At 39.5% G+C, this 18,257-nt stretch overlaps 2 protein-coding genes across 4 annotated transcripts; one reads left to right on the top strand and one right to left on the bottom strand.

The window, feature by feature from the left end:
• The first annotated feature begins 4,591 nt into the window (after positions 1-4,591).
• On the top strand, positions 4,592-15,035 carry DET1 (light-mediated development protein 1 / deetiolated1 (DET1)). 3 transcript variants are annotated; one of them, XM_020693809.2, is made up of 12 exons: positions 4,592-4,976; positions 5,622-6,049; positions 6,145-6,373; positions 6,991-7,149; positions 8,161-8,229; positions 8,376-8,432; positions 12,972-13,052; positions 13,285-13,449; positions 13,608-13,703; positions 13,901-14,000; positions 14,113-14,228; positions 14,703-15,035. In XM_020693809.2, the coding sequence occupies exons 1-12, from the start codon at positions 4,905-4,907 to the stop codon at positions 14,724-14,726; spliced, it is 1,596 nt and encodes a 531-aa protein (XP_020549468.1). In that variant the 5' UTR covers positions 4,592-4,904; the 3' UTR covers positions 14,727-15,035. The 3 variants fall into 3 exon arrangements, with proteins under 3 accessions (XP_020549468.1, XP_088736558.1, XP_088736557.1); XM_088880432.1 differs by lacking the exon at positions 14,703-15,035 and having other exon boundaries at positions 4,596-4,976; positions 5,622-5,703; positions 5,801-6,049; positions 14,113-14,406; XM_088880431.1 differs by lacking the exon at positions 14,703-15,035 and having other exon boundaries at positions 4,596-4,976; positions 14,113-14,406.
• Positions 15,036-15,401: 366 nt separating this feature from the next.
• On the bottom strand, positions 15,402-17,919 carry LOC105161973 (leucine-rich repeat extensin-like protein 2). The gene has a single exon (XM_011079860.3). The coding sequence runs from the start codon at positions 17,813-17,815 to the stop codon at positions 15,677-15,679; it is 2,139 nt and encodes a 712-aa protein (XP_011078162.1). The 5' UTR covers positions 17,816-17,919; the 3' UTR covers positions 15,402-15,676.
• Between the last annotated feature and the right edge of the window lie 338 nt (positions 17,920-18,257).

Below are 18,257 nucleotides of genomic sequence, written 5' to 3' on the forward strand. Positions count from 1 at the left end.
TTAGAGGACGCCCAAGCCAGGTATGTTCTACAGGAAATCCATGAAGGGAACTGCGGAAATCATTCGGGAGCCAGATCCTTAGCCCAGAAAGTAACCCGACAGGGATACTTCTGGCCCACAATGATGAAAGACTGCAAGGAGTTTGTACGCAGATGTGAGAAGTGCCAGAAGTTTGCTTCACAAATCCACACCCATGCGGTACCGATGACCCCAGTTCCAATCACATGCCCATTCGATCAATGGGGTATAGACATAATGGGGCCTTTTCCTCCAGCTCGAGCTCAGAAGAAGTTTGTCATAGTCGCTGTGGAATACTTTTCAAAATGGGTGGAGGCAGAAGCGGTCTCAAAAATCACGGAAAAGGAAGCAATAAATTTTATATGGAAGAACATAATCTGCAGATTTGGGATACCTCGGGTGCTGATATCCGATAATGGAACCCAATTTCAAGGAAGGAAAATAACGGCGTGGCTACAGGAACTGAAGATACAGCAAAATTTCACGGCGGTCGGACATCCCCAATCGAATGGTCAAACGGAGGTCACAAATAGAACCATATTACAGCATCTAAAAGCCAGGCTGAGATCGAAGACAGAATGGAGCGAGGAACTCCCAGGAGTACTATGGGCTTATAGAACAACCCCTAGAAGCTCAACAGGTGAGACCCCATTTTCTTTAGTTTATGGTTCTGAAGCTGTAATTCCTGCAGAGATAGGAGAAGAATCGCAAAGGATTGCAAACTTCGATCCACAGACAAATGGAGGACAGCGAGCATTCGACCTGGACATACTGGAAGAAAAAAGAGAGGCAGCAAGAATCAGGATGTTGCACCATAAGAGCTTAATGCTGAAAGGTCATAATAGATGCGTGAAACCCAGGTCGTTACAGGTTGGAGATATGGTATTAAGGAAAGTGGAAGTTTCGAAGCATGTGGGAAAACTCGACCCCAACTGGGAAGGGCCTTTCAAGGTTGTTGAGATCGTCGGAAAAGGGACATACAAGCTGCAAGACGCTCACGGCAGCGAAGTACCCAGGCCATGGAACATACAGAATCTCAAGAAATTCTATGTTTGAAAGTTCCTTGAAAGGAAAGCCTGAGAAAGGCACGTTAGCTCGAAAATGTTAGCTTTGAGGTAGACTAATCTGTGAAAGATTACAAAGCATATACTCTGTAAAAGACCGATAGGTCTTATAACCTGTGAAAGGTTAGAATACAGCCTGGGAAAGGCTAATGGAAGTTCTTTTTCTTTTGTTAATACAGCCTGGAAAAGGCTAATGAAAGTTCTTTTTCTTTTGTTCATGAAATTTGTGAGCAAAATCTTCTATATAAAGCAACGAAATAGAAACGTTACACTGAATCTGTGAAAGATCGATATCATACGAGTAGAGAAAGGGAAATTACATACGGCAGAGTTCACAAAGATTTACATCTTTTCTATCTCGTCTAACAAAACAGAAAATTCATCCTCAGTAGTGGGGGAGTCGTCTTCATCAGGTAAAGGTTGAAGGTTGGCATCAAGACAAGGATTCAGACGCGAAGTATCAAAACCAGGGGCGAAGCCGTGTAGAACAGTCGTTTGAGACTTACACCGGTCAAACCCTTGCATCAGATAGTCGGCTGCTTTAACTTCTACGGCCGTGTCAAAGGTCGAGGTTTTTAAGAAGTCCCGAACGCCACTAAGGCGAGCTTCGCGAATTTTCTGTGTATATTCCTCAGATTGGAGGAAGGATTCGCGACCTTCAAGAGTTCCCGCAATCTTCCCCGCAGCATGACCAGCTTCGAATCCCCTCTTTTCCCCAAGAGCTGTCGCTTTCTCGATCTCAGAAGCCATTTGAGTCTCTAACTCCTTAAGGCGGGCTTCCATCGACGACCTCGACCGTAACCATTCTTCTTCCTTGGATCGAAAAGTTGACATCTGAGCTCTCAGCTCTCGGTTAGCATGATCGGCTCGGAGATAGTTTTGGCGAAAACCGGCACATTTCAGAGTTAAACCTCGAATAAAATTTGCCGTCTAGCAAGAAGATAGGAGGGTCAGAGGCAGGAAAAGAAACGAGAATCGATACAAGAAGAAAAAATACCTGAACTAAGGAATGGGCACAATGCTCCTCCATTCGGGTGAAAGGTGTGTGTAGAAGAGCAGCTTGATCGATAGGGAGGCAGCTTGCATCATACAACTCCCAAGAATCCTGCCCTGATCGGGTTTTGAAGACAGAACTTCGAGGGGATATCTGCCAGTCAGGGACCCATTTTTCACCTTCCAGGTGAGCTCGAGGATGATCTGCACTTCGTAGGTCTAACCGGGCAGTCCTCCAACATTCTGTCACACTCCGCAGTACGTTCATATCCCTCTCTTCCTCTCGCCTTATTTCTTCGGATGGTATCTCCCCCTCGCCAGATTGAGATGGTGATCGAATGGAGTTGGGACGAAGGGGAGATTTACCACGGGACTTCCGTTTTCTCGATGTTTCCGCAAGGTCTTCAACAGGCAAGGGATTGTCGTGCGACCTCGCACTGAAGGAGGGGATAAGGGAGGCAGGTTGACGAAAACCTCTAGAGGGTGTTTCCTCGCTACCTATCTCAATGGGAGTGGGTCCCGTGGGCGGGGGAACATCTGCATCGGGGGTCGAGGAACCCGCAGGAGTAGGATGGGAAGAGGTTTCTGGTACGGCACTCCGAGCACGAGATCGAGCCTCGAATTGGGCTCGAAGTCGACGATTGAGACGAGCTTGGCTTACCATACTTACTGCACACAAGAATAGGAGGATGAATAGAGAAAAAGTGACAGTCAAGACAGAACAAAATATGGAAAGTTATATCACCTAAGGAACCCTCCACCTGGAGGGGAGCAGGTGTTAAGTGAGCAAGCCAAAGAATTTCTTCTACTAAAAGCTTCTTCGGGTTATACCGATAGGTGGTGATGTTGCTTATCTGATCCCCATCTAGTCCCTCACCTTCGGTCAGGGGGGTTGGTTTGTCTACCTTCCAATCGAGGGAAAAAGGCCACGGACGACCAATTGGAGTTTTGACAAAGATGAATTTGGTTTTCCAAGGGCCAACATTAGAAGCAAGAGGGTCGAGAAATCTACATTCTTTACGGGAAGTTAAGTAGAAAAAGCCGGCATCCCCAGACCGTGCGGAGGTGGTAAAAGAGTACAAAGACCAGAAATTTTCAAAACTTGGCTCAAACCTATGTACCCGCATAACGATGACGAAAAGGATAATATGTCGAATCGAATTGGGGGATAGTTGCATAGGACATATGTCTAGACGGCGTAAGATATGGGCTACGCAAGGAGCTAAAGGAAAACGCAACCCAGCCTCAAAATGCTGTAAGGAAAACGAACAGAAACCAGGTGGAGGTTGGTGCATACGATCAGTAGGGCCAGGAATGAGTATTTCATAATTGGAAGGGATAAAAAATTTTTCTCTTATATTTTGAATCGATAGCCTCACAGTACTAGATAGTTCCATCCAGGGGTTTTGCGGTAAAGTAGAGGGGGAGTACTCGGGTGCAGGAGCGTGGTTAGACTCAGACCTAACCAAAGAAGCGGAAGGGCGAGACCCCCGTCTAGAAGGTACTAAGTCTCTAAGGAGGATATCAGAGGGGGTAGACGAAGAAGAGACAGCAGCAGAATTAGATCCTATATCAGAGAGGTTAGGAGAAGACATAGTACCTGGAATGGGAGATCGAGGACGAACAGGAAAATGCGACACCGGAAGAAGGCTGCAGAAGCAAGTTCTTCAGGCCAGCAATAGGAGTATAGAGGAAGGAAGGGGCAATTTGAAAGGAATTTGTATATATATTACGAGGAAGGCGGTTTCAAAACTCGACCGTTAGCCTACCCGTAAATGACATCTGTATTCCCAAAAAAAGGTATGCGAGGCAGAAGCGACTGATGAGCGACACGTGTAAGGTCGAAAACGCTCCGAGATCATTTCAGCAGGCGGACGAGACTTTTCGAATGCTAGGGTGATGTCATTCGAAAAGTGGGGGAGTAATGATGAGAGTAATATTATAAAGGACCAATATGCCCTTCGGACGCGGGTAAAACAGTCAACACAATTTGAAGATCTTTGACCCAGAGTCCAAAATCCTGGTGGTTATATGAGCGTACTTGACTCCTAAAAATGAGGATACTTGAACACCATTCACGGATAAAGGATACTGAACGTGGATACCCGGATAAGCTCACTGATATCACTATATAAGGGATGAGGTCGCAGGAAGCCAAGGCAGGTTTTTTCCCATTTCTTGAGTTTATCGTTTGCAATTAACCTTGAGAGTTATTTCACATATACACCCATACTAACTTGAGCGTCGGAGTGCCTCCGCCGGGACCACCCCCGGCCAAGTGACGTTCGTTTCTTGTTTGCAGAGAACCTCCCCAAAATACATACGAAGAGCAGATCGCGGGCTTGGAAAGAATCTGAGTTTTCTAGCCGGATCACCACCCTTATCAAGTATGATTTTATCCGGACATAGTTTCACTTTTGAGTGAGGAGTTTTCGCAAAACACAAACACAAAATAATCGCTAACTCCTTTTGTTTTTCATTTTTCCCCTGAGAAAGTACGGCGTAATAGTTTTTGCGTGGTTACAAGTGTACAACGCTGCCTCTTGTCCTTGCTGCTTCATGTCTTGTTGCTGACTACATACACTGTACAAGCGTAAATCTCCAATTTCTATATACTTCTCTCTATCTTCTTTTCTTCTTCACCTCGTCGTTTCCCCTTTGTGTTCCCTCCACTCAAATTCCCCCATCCCCAGCTCCCCAAACCCCCCACTTGCAAGACTGAGTACAGCCAGCCATGAACGACTGAGAGAGGATTCTCTCCACATGGTTTCAGGAAGCGCAAGACTTTAATTTACTATATAGAGGAAGAAGAGGGGATCGATATACTTGATGTTTAGAAGCAATAATGTTACCGCCCGAATCTTCGAGCGCCAGATTTCTAGCCCTGCTCCTGGCACCAGCGTACGCTTTCTTCTTTCTGGGCTTTGTTTCTTTTTTCCTTTGTTCTTGCTCATGTTTGATGTGTAACTTTGTTGGTTCTTTTCTTTTTGCGGGGGACGATTTATTCTGTGTGTGTTAGAGTTGAGATTGTGAGATGGGCAGATGAATTCGGGTTTGATTAGTAGTAGGCTTGGCCAAGATCGGTTCTTTTGATTGAAGAGACTGGTGGGTGTTCCTTGGGGCTTAATTTGCCTTTTTGCTTTTCAATTTGAAATGCTTTATGTTATGGTATTTGGTTGAATTTACTGGCAGGTTTTGGAGAATTGGTTCTAGTAGAATTGTTTTGCAAGAGTTGGATGGGCAAATTGGGATTAACCTGAATCTACTACATTGCCACTCTGGGATTTGGGTGTCCAAGAAGTGAATTTTGATTAAAGTTCTAGAGGACTCAGCGTTTTGTTAAAAACCAATTTGAACAAGAGCATGGGTAGTAATTCTTGAGGCCTGGAAGAAGAAAACCAACATAAAAGAGTAAAAATTACTGAGCGAAATCAGAGACAAATAGAGAGTGTTTCTAGATACTAAATTGAGAATTTTGTAGGATCTCTATCATTTTTTTACATCCATTCAACCATTGCAGTGACATCTAACTGTTGATTCTTCCAGGTTCACTGTGCCAGACGATTTTATGAGAATATAGTTCCATGTCATACAATATTTGACATTGAATGCCCAGACATACTTTTTCGTAAGTTCAGTGACGATGGACAGTATCTTATAACCTTCAGCAGGAATCACCAGGATCTCGTTGTTTACAGACCAACTTGGTTGTCATATTCATGCAGAGAGCAAGATTGCCCAGATCATGATCTTCCTTCCAAAGCCAACAAATTTGAGAGTTTTTTTACCCAATTGTACAGTGTTACGCTCGCTTGTAGTGGTGAGCTCATATGCAAAGATTTCTTCCTTTATTCAGAGAAAAATCAATTTGGAATATTTGCATCTTCAACTGCACAAATCCATGATGCACCTGCTGTTGGAGGTGCAATTCAAGGAATCCCATCAATTGAAAAAATAACCTTTCACCTTGTAAGGTCTGTATTATATTTCTTCGGTTCTGAGTTTCTTATGCTATGAAAATTTATAAGACTAACTTTTGGATTCTCTTCGTTTCCTCTGAATTAATTAGATTGGAAGATGGAGTTATACTCGATGAGAGGGTTTTCTGTAATGATTATATTAATTTGGCGCACAGCATGGGTGTTTTTCTGTATGATGATTTAGTGGCTATAGTGTCCCTACGTTATCAGAGAATCCACATTCTACAGATAAGGGACTCTGGCAACCTTGTCGATGTGCGGTCAATTGGAGAATATTGCCGTGAAGATGATGAGCTTTTCCTCAATTCCAGTACTCAGGCAAGTGCTACTTCCACAATATCTTGATAAAATTATGTTTAAAATCTTTTGGTGGATTGTTAATCCTACTAACTGTTAAATACCAAATACAATCTCATTTATGACTTTGCTTTTACTAGATATTCTTTGAATGTATATTTCTCAAATTGTCTAATTGATATTGCCTTGAGGTCATATTTATTTCTTGCATTCTGATCTAGTAATCCATTTGCCCATGTATCAATGTTCTTGTCTGAAGTTGCAGAGAATTTTAAAGGAGTTTGAAGAATAATCATCTTAGGCATCTTTCTTTTCTTACCTAAAACTCGAATCAAAGCCAGTCACATCCTTGAAGTGAGATTCAGTGATGCTTGTCAGGGTAAATAACCATTTATGAAAAATAGAGTTATTTATGGACATCCCTGAAGGGCATCGGAGAAGTTAATAAAGGGATTTATTTACAAAAAACTACTCCATTAAGGGGGTGGTGCTGGGTTGTAGGTCCTAATAAGAATTGACACCAAAAAATAGAAAGTAGCTTAACCCTTTTCTTTGTAGCTATTTATTTTATTTTATGGTTTCTTTTGAGGATTGTAAACAAGTGTAGGTCTGACCGGCAATTTTATTATTAATCACAGTGTATGTCAATCCCAGGCAGAAACAGAAACCACAATGTTGGGAATGGTCCAGATCATACCAACCAAATGCCAGAAGGTTCTTTTTTGAGTGGTTTAAAGCAGCGGTTACTTTCCTTCATATTTCGAGGGATATGGAATGAAGAAGATGATCCAACAATGGTAAGTCATATTACTACTGATGAAGATAATAGGGACTTTTTGAACTAGTTATCTTCCTTTTTCTTTTCTTTCTTTCTATGATTTTATAAATCTGTTATAGTTATTTTATTTAGATGTTGTTAGAGTTGTTATAGTCAAAGGAATTTTGGTCTTCTGATAATTGCTAGACGCAGATTATGTCCTTAACCTGCCAGTTATATTGAAATTAGTAATAGGAAAGTTTTAATAGTTTGTCAATTTCGTCTACATCCCTATATGCTTGTATCATCTTCTAATTCAGTAAATTTCAATCTTTTTTTTTTTTCTCAAGCATTTGAGATTTTTTTTCATGGATAAAACCCTCTTGTTATTTCACTCTCATCTGTTTTTCCTGTCTTCTCTCTGTATCTTTTTCCTCTAGTGGAGCATGTTTCTTCTCTACAAGTTCAATGTTCTGCTTCAATGTTCATATAAAAAATGATATGTTATAGCGCCCGCACATTTGTATCAGATAAAAGTCGTATCAGCAAAAAATTCCTGAAAAGGGTGTATAAAAGGTGTCACTTGTTTGCTTCCATTATTTCTGAAAAGTCACTGAAACTGCATCCTTTGTTTGAAAGAATAATCTCTAACCCGTACCATGGGCATTTGATCCACCTTAAATCTCACTATGATATTGATTGAGCTGCTTTTGGAAAGACTTTTTAGATTGTTCTGCTTTGTTTTCACCATGTTTAGCATCTTAAGAAAATGGGGAATTTCATATAAGGTGGCTGGACTCTTATTTAGACCATTCATGAATTGAAACTTCCTGAACGCTATCGGACGAATTGAATTGTATCTGTATTTTGATATGTCTTTCAGAATTTATTATTCCAGAATAACTTTTATCCGTATGATTCTCAGTAATGTTGTAGCCAATGGATTGTCCAATCAGTTCTTGCAAACTGTTGGAATTGTCTCAAATTTTATCTATTTATTCTTTTATGGCGATACCTTTTTCATTTTTTTTTCTTTCCTGTTTTTAATCAGAGAATGCAGTGCCTGAAAAAGAAGTTTTATTTCCATTTCCAAGATTATGCTGATTTGGTTATATGGAAGGTAGGATCTAATTTCTTGTTACATAAGCTTTGTGCAACCTGAGAATCCATTTAGTTTCTGGTTTTCTGTATATGGTTTTTCTTGCTTTGTTTTTTCCTCTACTATTAGAGTTTTTTGACAACTAGTCAGTTGATTATATTGTACAGGTGCAATTCTTAGACCGTCATCACCTATTGATCAAGTTTGGTAGTGTTGATGGTGGGGTTAGTCTTCTTTTCTTGCTTAATACTCTTCAATTCACTCACACATGATCTTAATGCTATTCCCCTGGGTAATTGTTCTGGAGTATCTTTTTGTCATTTAAAGAGTTTTCACTAGCTTCTAAAGATTTAAGGAATTGTTTAGCTTACGAAAGCTTAGGTCGTGATTGTTTAGCTTAGGAAAGCTTAGGTTGCTGGGCCATATAGCACTCAATCTTGTCCTTGTAACTGACCTAAATATCCCGGACTGAGGCAAAAATTGCAAGTTGACAAGAGCATTAATTTTGACTAGTGTGGCAAGACATTAATGAAGTAGAAATTGAGCTCATCTACTCTCCCATAGCCAAGATCTGAAGCCTTGGGAGCCATTTTCAAACCAGACCAAACCTTCAGCTGCATTTATTGTATCACAAGAGTGCATAATAAATAAAGAAAAAATGAAATTGAAAAATAAATAGGGGAAACATACCTGACGTTGGGCCGAGATGTAAGTTTCTCCAAAATAGCAAAAAAAAGAAAAAAAAAAGCGCCTTTAACAAAGGCTGAGAGTTGCTTGATTTTGAGGGGGTTTTCCGAAATAGGGTATGGAAGATTTTCTGTGAGAACTCTTGTTAGAAGTAAACAGTGGCCCCATACATCAAAAGCTTGGGCTGGGTAAGTAAGAACAAGAAAAGCAACGAAATGCATGTGATATGGCTGGTAACTTTGATAGCGACATTTTTGTCCTTTATATGGGCATTTTGGCCTTTATCACAAGTCAACACCATTTCTAGTAAATACTACACAAAATAATCCTACAATTGGTCAAAGTAAGTAAACAAAATATTATATTAACCTACCACAACTTATTCTTTTCACTATATTCATTAATGTATCACATCACAATCCTATCACACGTAGTAAACGAGCCCTTTGTCTTTTAAATAGAAGATAAATATAACCATTACGGAAGTTTGGTTGTTTTTTATAATATCAACGTAGATTTAAACTTCATATGTATCCGTCCAAATAATGGAAAAATATCCATTTTCTATTCATTGCATAGTTATTAATGGCGCAAGCAAAAGTGGCCGTGAATATGCTCCTTTTTGTGTGCTTAGCACGCTTTTTGCGAGTCCTACCTTTAGGGGCGAGCTGGAAAAATGTAGAGAGGGGTGGTGCGTGGAGGTGCAATCGCGGAATTCCGAGGGGAGGGGCTACGTGCGGTAGTGGCGCAACGGAGAGATGAAGGTGTCTGGGCCTGCTTAGTCAGACAACGAGGTAGCGGCGCGAAGGGACGAAATTCGGTGGACAGAGTTGGGCTACGGCAAACACGGGTTAGGACGGGTGTGAGTTAGGATTTCTAAGGCTTTTTTTTTAATTCTTAATAAATAAATATATATAATATATAGTGTTAGGGTTAGAATAGAATTACAAACATGGTTGGATCTATCTACCAAAAATATCAACTACAAGGCAAATATACACAAATCTCCTAACCAATCTTCTAATAATACTTAATTGTTTGTGCAGTATTAATTTTAAAGGATATTGATTTATGAATATATATAGTAAACATGCGCCGTGCTTCAGAAAGGCACACGCCATCCCATTCGCCATGCGCCATGATGTTGCGTGCACTTCTGACAACTATGATTCAGTGGAAATGAAAATGTATGGTAGTTTCCAAAATTATCTTGTTTCTTAATTTTCTATGAAATCTTTTAGTTTCCTCTGAAATTTTTTACTTTTTCTAATTTTCTGGTGAAATGATTATCATAATAATTGGGAAGTTCAAAAGTTAATTATTTTGGTTGTCATAGAATAAGGTATTGTTATAATAGATATACATAAATTAATTGAGTGATTGAATCTTTTTATTTTATTTTTTACGGTCATTCTTTATGTTTTTTTTAATTTTACAGTTTTGCTATGGCGTTTCCAAAATGTTTTAATATATGTTGTCTGCACCTTACCTTTGAAACAGAACTTTAGTTGCTCATTTTTTCTTTCAACACTTTGAGCTAATTTCAAATAAATATCCTAAATTAAGAGGATTTTTTTTCTTTTGATTTGGGACATATAATGTATACCAATGGCAAGGGGTCTACGTTAACCAGGACTCATCCTAGAAGGCGGGTTTTAAAACCACAAACGAGTCTCAAGGTAGGTCTTAGGTTTTGGCTTTTTGGATTCAAACTCGATGTGTATATTTATATGATGTCTGTTTTATATATAACACATACATTAATAATCTTAAAGTTTGAAGATAATAATATAAAACAACAAAGATATAGTTGAAACTTTTAATTATTTAAAAATTGCAACATGAAAATATGAATTTGCCTATGGTTAGTTTGTTCTTAGTAATATTATTTTATCATATTTAAAAGTTATTGTAATATAAAAAATATATTTCAATATTTTTAGAATTACAAAATGGTTAGCAGCCTAATTGGTTCAACCTGCCAATTATTGGGGCTGGGGGTGGATTAGGTTTCGGCTCCAATAATACAATGGTGCTTTGGACGCAGCTTTAGGCAAACTCGTCCCATACCTCGTGACCTATTGCCGTCCCTAATAATATAATCTCTTATCCGGTGCTCTCTTGTTTGACTAATGCCTCAATTGGGTTCATCATTTAAAAATATTCTCCCTCTGGAGTGAAATTTCCTCTTAAGATAAATGTTAAAATTATTATAATCTTATGGCATAAAAATATGCTTCATTCTGGTCAAACAACTCAAAACTCCTATCTTTTTTTAATATGATTTTCCTCTTAGGTTTGAAACTATTGTAATATTTTTGCATATGTTTTAGGTTTTCTTGAGAGAATCAGAATGAAATAGAAATTATTCCTTTGCTGTCTTAAACTGCGTATGTAATATGGCCAAATAATAATTCAACTCTTGTATCAGTTTTGAAAGAGGTCTTTTTCTTTTTTCTTTTTTTTAATTGAGAAAATCATGGCACTTCACTATGACACTATGTAGCTAATTAATGTTTCATAGTTGTTATAGAAAAGATTGTCTTTGAATACTTCACATTCGATTACTCTAGTAATGCAGCTTTTCTGGTGGTATATTTGAAAGTTTTGTTGAAAATGAAGTGTTATTGCATTATGCATAGTAATGGATCATAAATCACAGCCTCATTCATTGTAAATCCTTTTTGTTATTCCTTTATATCCATTTATGTATTAAGAGCCATTAATTGCTCCATTAAGATTTTCTGAACTGTATTTGTGCCATATCTTTCAAGGGCAAGAGCATGTTATAAATGTGGTATCCAGTAAATTGTTTCTTTGTGTTCCTTACTAACTCATGTCCTTTTTTTTATAGTTTAGTTAGATTATTCTCCTAATGATGGTATTTGGAGCCAATATGGTAAACCGAAAACCTGGAAGGTTGTCTTTTCTACCATCAAAAGACCAATCTTTTATAGTGGCATATTATAGTTGTGGTTGCTACTTCTACAACTATTCAGTTTCTTTAATTGCCATAATTACTTGGCTTCGTTTGGATAGTGAGAGGAAAGGGAAAAGGAAGTGAAACGAGAAGGGGGAAAGAATAATAACTCTTCTTTGAATTGTTTGTGTGATACAAAGGGAAGTAAATCTCAAAAACTTTCACATGTTTGGTATGATCAAATACTTTCACATGTTTGGTATGAACAAAATAAACTGTGAATGAAAGACTAATTTTGGTAATTTACCAATTAACCCTTTCCTAAGCATCATTTTGTATTAGAAAGTAAATAATTTAATACTACATAATTTTAAATTATTAAGAATTTTCAAAAACTAAACCTGTTAAACTTATTAGTGAAAAAAATATGCATCAAACAAGAACAATGAAATAGTTCTTGAATATCAATGTCTCGAATGAAGAAGTTCTTGTTATAGATAAATTATGTCTGTAAATAAAAGGAAATGTTTACTTTTTGGTGTTTTAGCCTTATACTTCCACTTTTCTATCCTATTCTAGAGGGAAACAAAATTAGGAGCCAGAGGGATCTTTTCATTTAATTTATTCTCCCTGACTAATCATAAAACCTTTTCTTATACATGTTTTTTAACTTCTATTTGTTTTGTACACCAATTTTCATCTGAATCTTAGACAAATTTCAGATATGTACATCATAGAAAGAACCAAAATGAACTGATAAAGTCAAATAAATGTTCTTTACTTGTTTCATCATTAATAGTTTTCAGATTTTTAAGAATATAGCTTTAATGTTGGCTGATGTGCCTATTATTTGATTCCTAGTACTTCGAATGATAGCATGGTGTCTATTTGCTCAGTAATCCATGCAACCCAGGCCCCCCTCAGGATTCTCAGTTACTAATGTCTTCTGTAGTTTTGAAAGCGGAGTGTTATGAACCAATAAAGGTACCACTGATTTGATTTGGTTTAGATTTTGGGGTAGCCTGATAACAAAGTGATACAGCTTATGATTTCAAGTTGAGCTATGCTATCGTTTATTTACCACTTGTTATCTAATAGTTTTACACTGAAGTCAGTAAGATTGATTTTTTTACAAATTTTACTCCCTATGCTACAGGTGGCGCGAAATACAGATAATCATCCTGCATTTTTTGCTGTATATAATATGGAGACAACCGAAATTATATCATTTTATCAGGTGTCGTAACTCTTATTTCAAGTGTTCCACCGTTTTACTATTACCCTCAATGCCTGTAGTGATTGGATTTCTGTCCAGATTCACCAATTAACTGCATATCATTAATTCATTGGGTTTATTGAATATGATTGGCCTCATAATTAGAATCAGGCAGAATTGGATTAGAAAATTTTCTTTGCATCCTGAACATGTGAATGAGTTTTCCCTATTCTTTTTCGTTTTTCTGTTGTAGAACTCAGCGGATGAGCTTTATACGTTGTTTGAGCTGTTCTGCGACCACTTTCATTCCTCATCCAAGAATTCATTTTACATGAACTTTTTATCTACTCATTCAAACAACATCCATGCCCTGGAGCAGTTAAGATGCAATAAAAACAAAGCAAGCAGCTTGCCACAGGTATTTCCTTTGGAAAATTGAACCACAAATTGAAATGGATAACTAGTATCTGCTTTTCCTTTATTATTTCTCAGTTTTCTGATACTTCAATCTAAAAATTTTGCGACTATTATCTGTATGCTTTCCTCAATTGTGATGCATATTCTTTCATGTTGCAGTTTGTGAAGAAAATGTTATCCACTCTGCCTTTCAATTGTCAGTCCCAGAGTCCTTCACCCTATTTTGACCATTCCCTCTTTCGATATGATGACAAGGTTTGATTCTACATTCCACATTCTATTTTTACTTTTGAACAAACACGGACATATCACCATCAGGCACAATGGTGATGCCACCCATTATCCTCACGCGGTTTATTTATTGTCCAAGGGAAGTCTAGAGAACGTTTATTATTCTTGTAATCTTTTATCCATGGAATGCTGTGTTTAACTTTGCCGACCGACTTGTGCAGTTGATTTCAGCAACTGACCGACACAGACAGAGCACTGACCATCCCATCAAATTCATTTCAAGGAGGCAACCTAATATTCTTAAATTCAAAATCAAACCAGGTATATCTTTTACGTAAAACTAACGTAAACTTTGAACTTTAATTGCAGTTTTGTGGTTGCTGTTAACTCCTTTTGTAGTAGCTTATTGATTGTTGTTGTATAAACTGTGAAGGACCTGAATCTGGCAATGCTGATACGCGGACGAAGAAGATCTCGTCGTTTCTATTCCATCCAATTTTGCCTCTGGCAATCTCTGTCCAACAGACCCTATTTTTGCAGCCAGCAGTTGTAAATATTCACTTCCGAAGATAAAACTTTGGTTTCCATTGACACAAGTTTTTATATTTTCAATTGGTAAAAGGATGATTAGTAGCACTTAAGTACATTTAACACATTTGTACAATAATGGACCATTCATACTAATTATTGCATGAATCATTAATGTGATTAGGGTTGCTAAAGCCAAGATTGGCTGCTGAGCTGAATGTTTAACATAGTTTTAGATATCTTACGAAATAAATTTGAGTATCAATTCCTTCACCATCATATATGTACATATATACACATTTATGTATTTGTTGCTGCATACACGGGATATCAATAATTTTGAGCTTGAATTCAGCTATGTATGTTTGAGCACCAGATCTTTAGAACTACTGAACCATTACCTGTATAATTGGAGCTAGCACTCAAGTTTTTAGATTCTATTATGATTAGCTTTCTTTCTATTTTCCTCAAGTGAATCTCCACTTCCATTTGTAGATGAAAATCTTGAAGCGCATTTGAGTTTGAAGCCTGATCTATTCGTAGTCATCGAGTAAAGTACAATTATATTGGCACGTTATGGCTTGTGGAAAGTCAGTTTATATTATTGTGTTTATTACTGCCAATTTCTGAATATGTCTTGATGACAATGTATTCGGCTGGATTTAGAGAAACATATACTGCTGCTTTGAGGAATTACTTCGGTAGATGGTTTTATATCTTCCATTGCTCAGCTCACTCATATATCAAGTTTGAGTTCCCCTATTGTATTTGATTATGATTCTGAGTACATCAGCTGGGCATTTTTATGATTACAGCTTAGTTGGTTCTGCTTTTGTGTGGTTTGCTTTACTCTTCCTTCCCAGAAATACAAAAAAGAGTATCTCTCCCTGGCAAATGCATGGATAGGCATAAACTTTCCAGCAAGAAGCATTGCAACATCAGAAAATTTTTGAGTGTTTCTGGATGTGGCATGTTTTTTCTGGAATGGTGGGATAAGTTATGCTATCTTGTGATTGCTCTTCCCTTTGTTTCAACATGTAACGTACCAAGCCAGTACGAAATTTTGAGGTAAAAGTGAGACATGATACATCTTTATTCGTAAATATAGCATGTTTTATGTAGATATATGGTATGGCAAAAGAATAAAGTTTGGTATTATACACAACAGACACTTGTATAAAAATGAACAAATGATGCTTGTTAACCCCATTATCCCACCCATTGTATAGTATAGATAAATATAAAAAGATCAATACATTGGATTAAAACAAAATCAAGAAAAGATGCCCAAAAAGTTATTAATTGAAAAGTAACTAAGACTATACTAATTGTTGTGGCAGCAGCGCCTTGAAATGAAACCATATATCATCAGAAGAGTTGCCTGTTTTTTCTTCTTTATACCTTTGAAGATTTTGATAGGAGTGCAGAGATGAAGGGAATGAGGCATGTCGTGGTAGCATTAAGAGATATCAGTAGTATGGAATGACTGGCGGTGGTGGAGATGCATAGGAAACTCCTACTATTGGAGGCAACGGTATATGTTCTAGTGGAGGTGGTGGTTGTGTGGGAGGTGGTGGTGATGAATATCTGTATGGTGGCGGTGGTGATGGCGAGGGAGGGGGTGATGATGAATATTTGTAAGGTGGTTCTGGTGATGGCAAGGGAGGTGGTGGTGGTGAACAGTCAGACGGAGGTGTAGACTGGGAGGATGGTGGTGGAGGTGATGATGGTGATGGTGGAGGTGGCGATGAATAAATGTATGGGGGTGGCGGGGATGGTGAAGGTGGTGGAGGAGATGAATAAACGTAAGGTGGTGGTGGTGATGGTGCAGGTGGTGGTGGTGGTGGGGATGAATAGATGTAAGGTGGTGGTGGTGATGGTGAAGGTGGTGGAGGTGATGAATAGACGTAAGGTGGTGGCGGAGGTGACGAGTATACATATGGTGGTGGAGGCGGTGGTGATCTATAGTGTGTAGCTGGTGATGACTTGTGCTTAGGTGGTGGTGGTGGTGGTGAAGAATAGTGATATTCTATCTTAGGTGGTGGAGGTGGTGGTGAAGAATAGTGATATTCTATCTTAGGTGGTGGAGGTGGTGGTGATCTATAGTGCGTTGTAGGCGACGATTTATGGTGAGGTGATGGTGGTGGTGGTGGTGAATAGTGATATTCATGTCGGGGCGGGGGCGATTGTGGTGTCACTTGTTCATGAGTTGGTGGTGGAGGTGGAGGTGGAGGTGGAGGTGGCGGAAGACGAGTTATGGGAGAGATTTTGTGAGTAGGTGGTGGCGGCGGTGCTGCATGGTGGGACTTGGTTTTGGGAGGAGGGGGGTGCGATCTAAGAGTAGGGGAAGACTTTGACGAGGGTGGTGGTGGTGGTGAAGGCCTGGTGGACGGCCTAGGCCTATGAGTGGGCTTAGACCGGCTCCTACTCTCGCTGCCACCGCACTTAGACTTTCTACAATCAAACGGCTTAGCAGCGTCCGAGGAGCACTCTCTAGCAGATCTCTGATTGCTCTTATTCGGAATACAATTCTCCCGCCCATCATAAACCGTCCCACCACCAAATCTACTGCACTGCGGCGCCTCCCTTGTGAAGTAATTGTAAGAGTAAGTGAAATTCTGTAGCCGCGGCAGCTGGCAGATGTTGGCCGGCACCTCCCCTGTGAGGCGGTTGTGCGCCACATTCAGCTGCTCCAGGCTCCTCATGCGGGTGATCTCCGCCGGCAGCGGCCCCTGCAGATTATTAAAGCTCACATCAAAAACTGTCAGCTTCCTCAGCCTTCCAATCTGCGGGGGCAGGCACCCGGTCAGATTATCATTCATCAAAATCAGCTCGTTCAGCGTTCTGCCCATCTTCCCAATGCTGCCCGGAATGCACCCCCCAAGATTGTTGTTGGCCAGAACCAGTACGGAAACCGGCGAGTTCCCGAGATTCTCCGGGATCCCAAACCGGAATCTATTGTCATTAAGAAAAAGTGCATCCAAATCCTTATCGAAAATGGTCGCCGGAACACCCCCCTCGAATTCATTGAACCGGAGGTCCAAGAATTTCAAAGACGGCAGCGACAGCACCACCGTCGGGAACCCCCCGACGAACCGGTTGTTACTCAAATCAAGCTCAAACAGAAGCTTCAATTTCTCGAAACTCTCCGGGACCACACCACAGAACCGGTTAGAGTTAATGTGGAAGAGAGCTAGATCAGTGAGCAGCCCAAGCTCGTCAGGCAGGTACCCGGCGATATCAGCATGGTTGAGGTCAATGCCGGCCACCACCCTGACGGAGGAGTTAGACTGCGAGGTGGCACAGAAAACTCCTCCGTAGGAACACACATCAGGGCCAGTCCAGTTGGCGGTGAAATTAAAGGGATCAGAGAAAATGGCCTGTTTCCACGCCTGCAAGGCAATGTAGGCCCGCCGGAGGCTCGGGTTCTCAAAGCTCAACTTGTCAGCGGCGCGTTCGATGTCATCTAAGTCGATATCATGCTCCTCGGCGGAAGCTTTAGAGATATGGGAGGCGTAGAGGCAGATAAGGAGAGCTGCAAGAAGCAAGAATGAGGGGCGCCGCCGCCGAGAGGATGGCGGCATTGCGGCTGTGGATGTGGGAGTCATGAGAGGGAAGCAGAACACATTCAGGAGAGAAGATGGAAATTTGAAAGGGAACAGAGAGAGAGAGAGAGAGAGAGTGTAATATCTGTGGAGTTGGATGTGTTGTGTTTGTGTAGGATCAATTAATAGGTACAGCCAAGTTGCCTCAATTTATTCACACTCTCATTTTTTGAAATAATGATAATTAATTACATTTAAGTATTATTATTCTGTTGGTAATCTTGGGACTCATCATCGTTTTGGTATCAAAGTGTGTAATGGGAGACCATGAACTGCATTTACGCCATCAATTTTATAAAAATAGAGGATAATTACACCTCCTCTTGCAACTTTTTGTGTAATTACATATAAGTTTTTTCTTAGTTTTAAAAATATTTTTTTTTTATATTTGGTTTCGATATAATAAATAAATCACTTAATTAATCAAAATTATCGAATTTATTGA

Source organism: Sesamum indicum, linkage group LG5 (genome assembly GCF_026168435.1).
Source record: "Sesamum indicum cultivar Baizhima isolate 11 linkage group LG5, ASM2616843v1, whole genome shotgun sequence".
Lineage (NCBI taxonomy): Eukaryota > Viridiplantae > Streptophyta > Magnoliopsida > Lamiales > Pedaliaceae > Sesamum > Sesamum indicum.

Coding starts and splice junctions, on each gene's coding strand:
- LOC105161973 (XM_011079860.3), bottom strand. CDS start 17,815: ATGACTCCCACATCCACAGCCGCAATGCCGCCATCCTCTCGGCGGCGG.
- DET1 (XM_020693809.2), top strand. CDS start 4,905: ATGTTTAGAAGCAATAATGTTACCGCCCGAATCTTCGAGCGCCAGATT. Junction 13,450..13,607: donor AAGCAAGCAGCTTGCCACAG/GTATTTCCTTTG, acceptor TTCATGTTGCAG/TTTGTGAAGAAAATGTTATC. Junction 14,229..14,702: donor TATTTTTGCAGCCAGCAGTT/GTAAATATTCAC, acceptor TTCCATTTGTAG/ATGAAAATCTTGAAGCGCAT.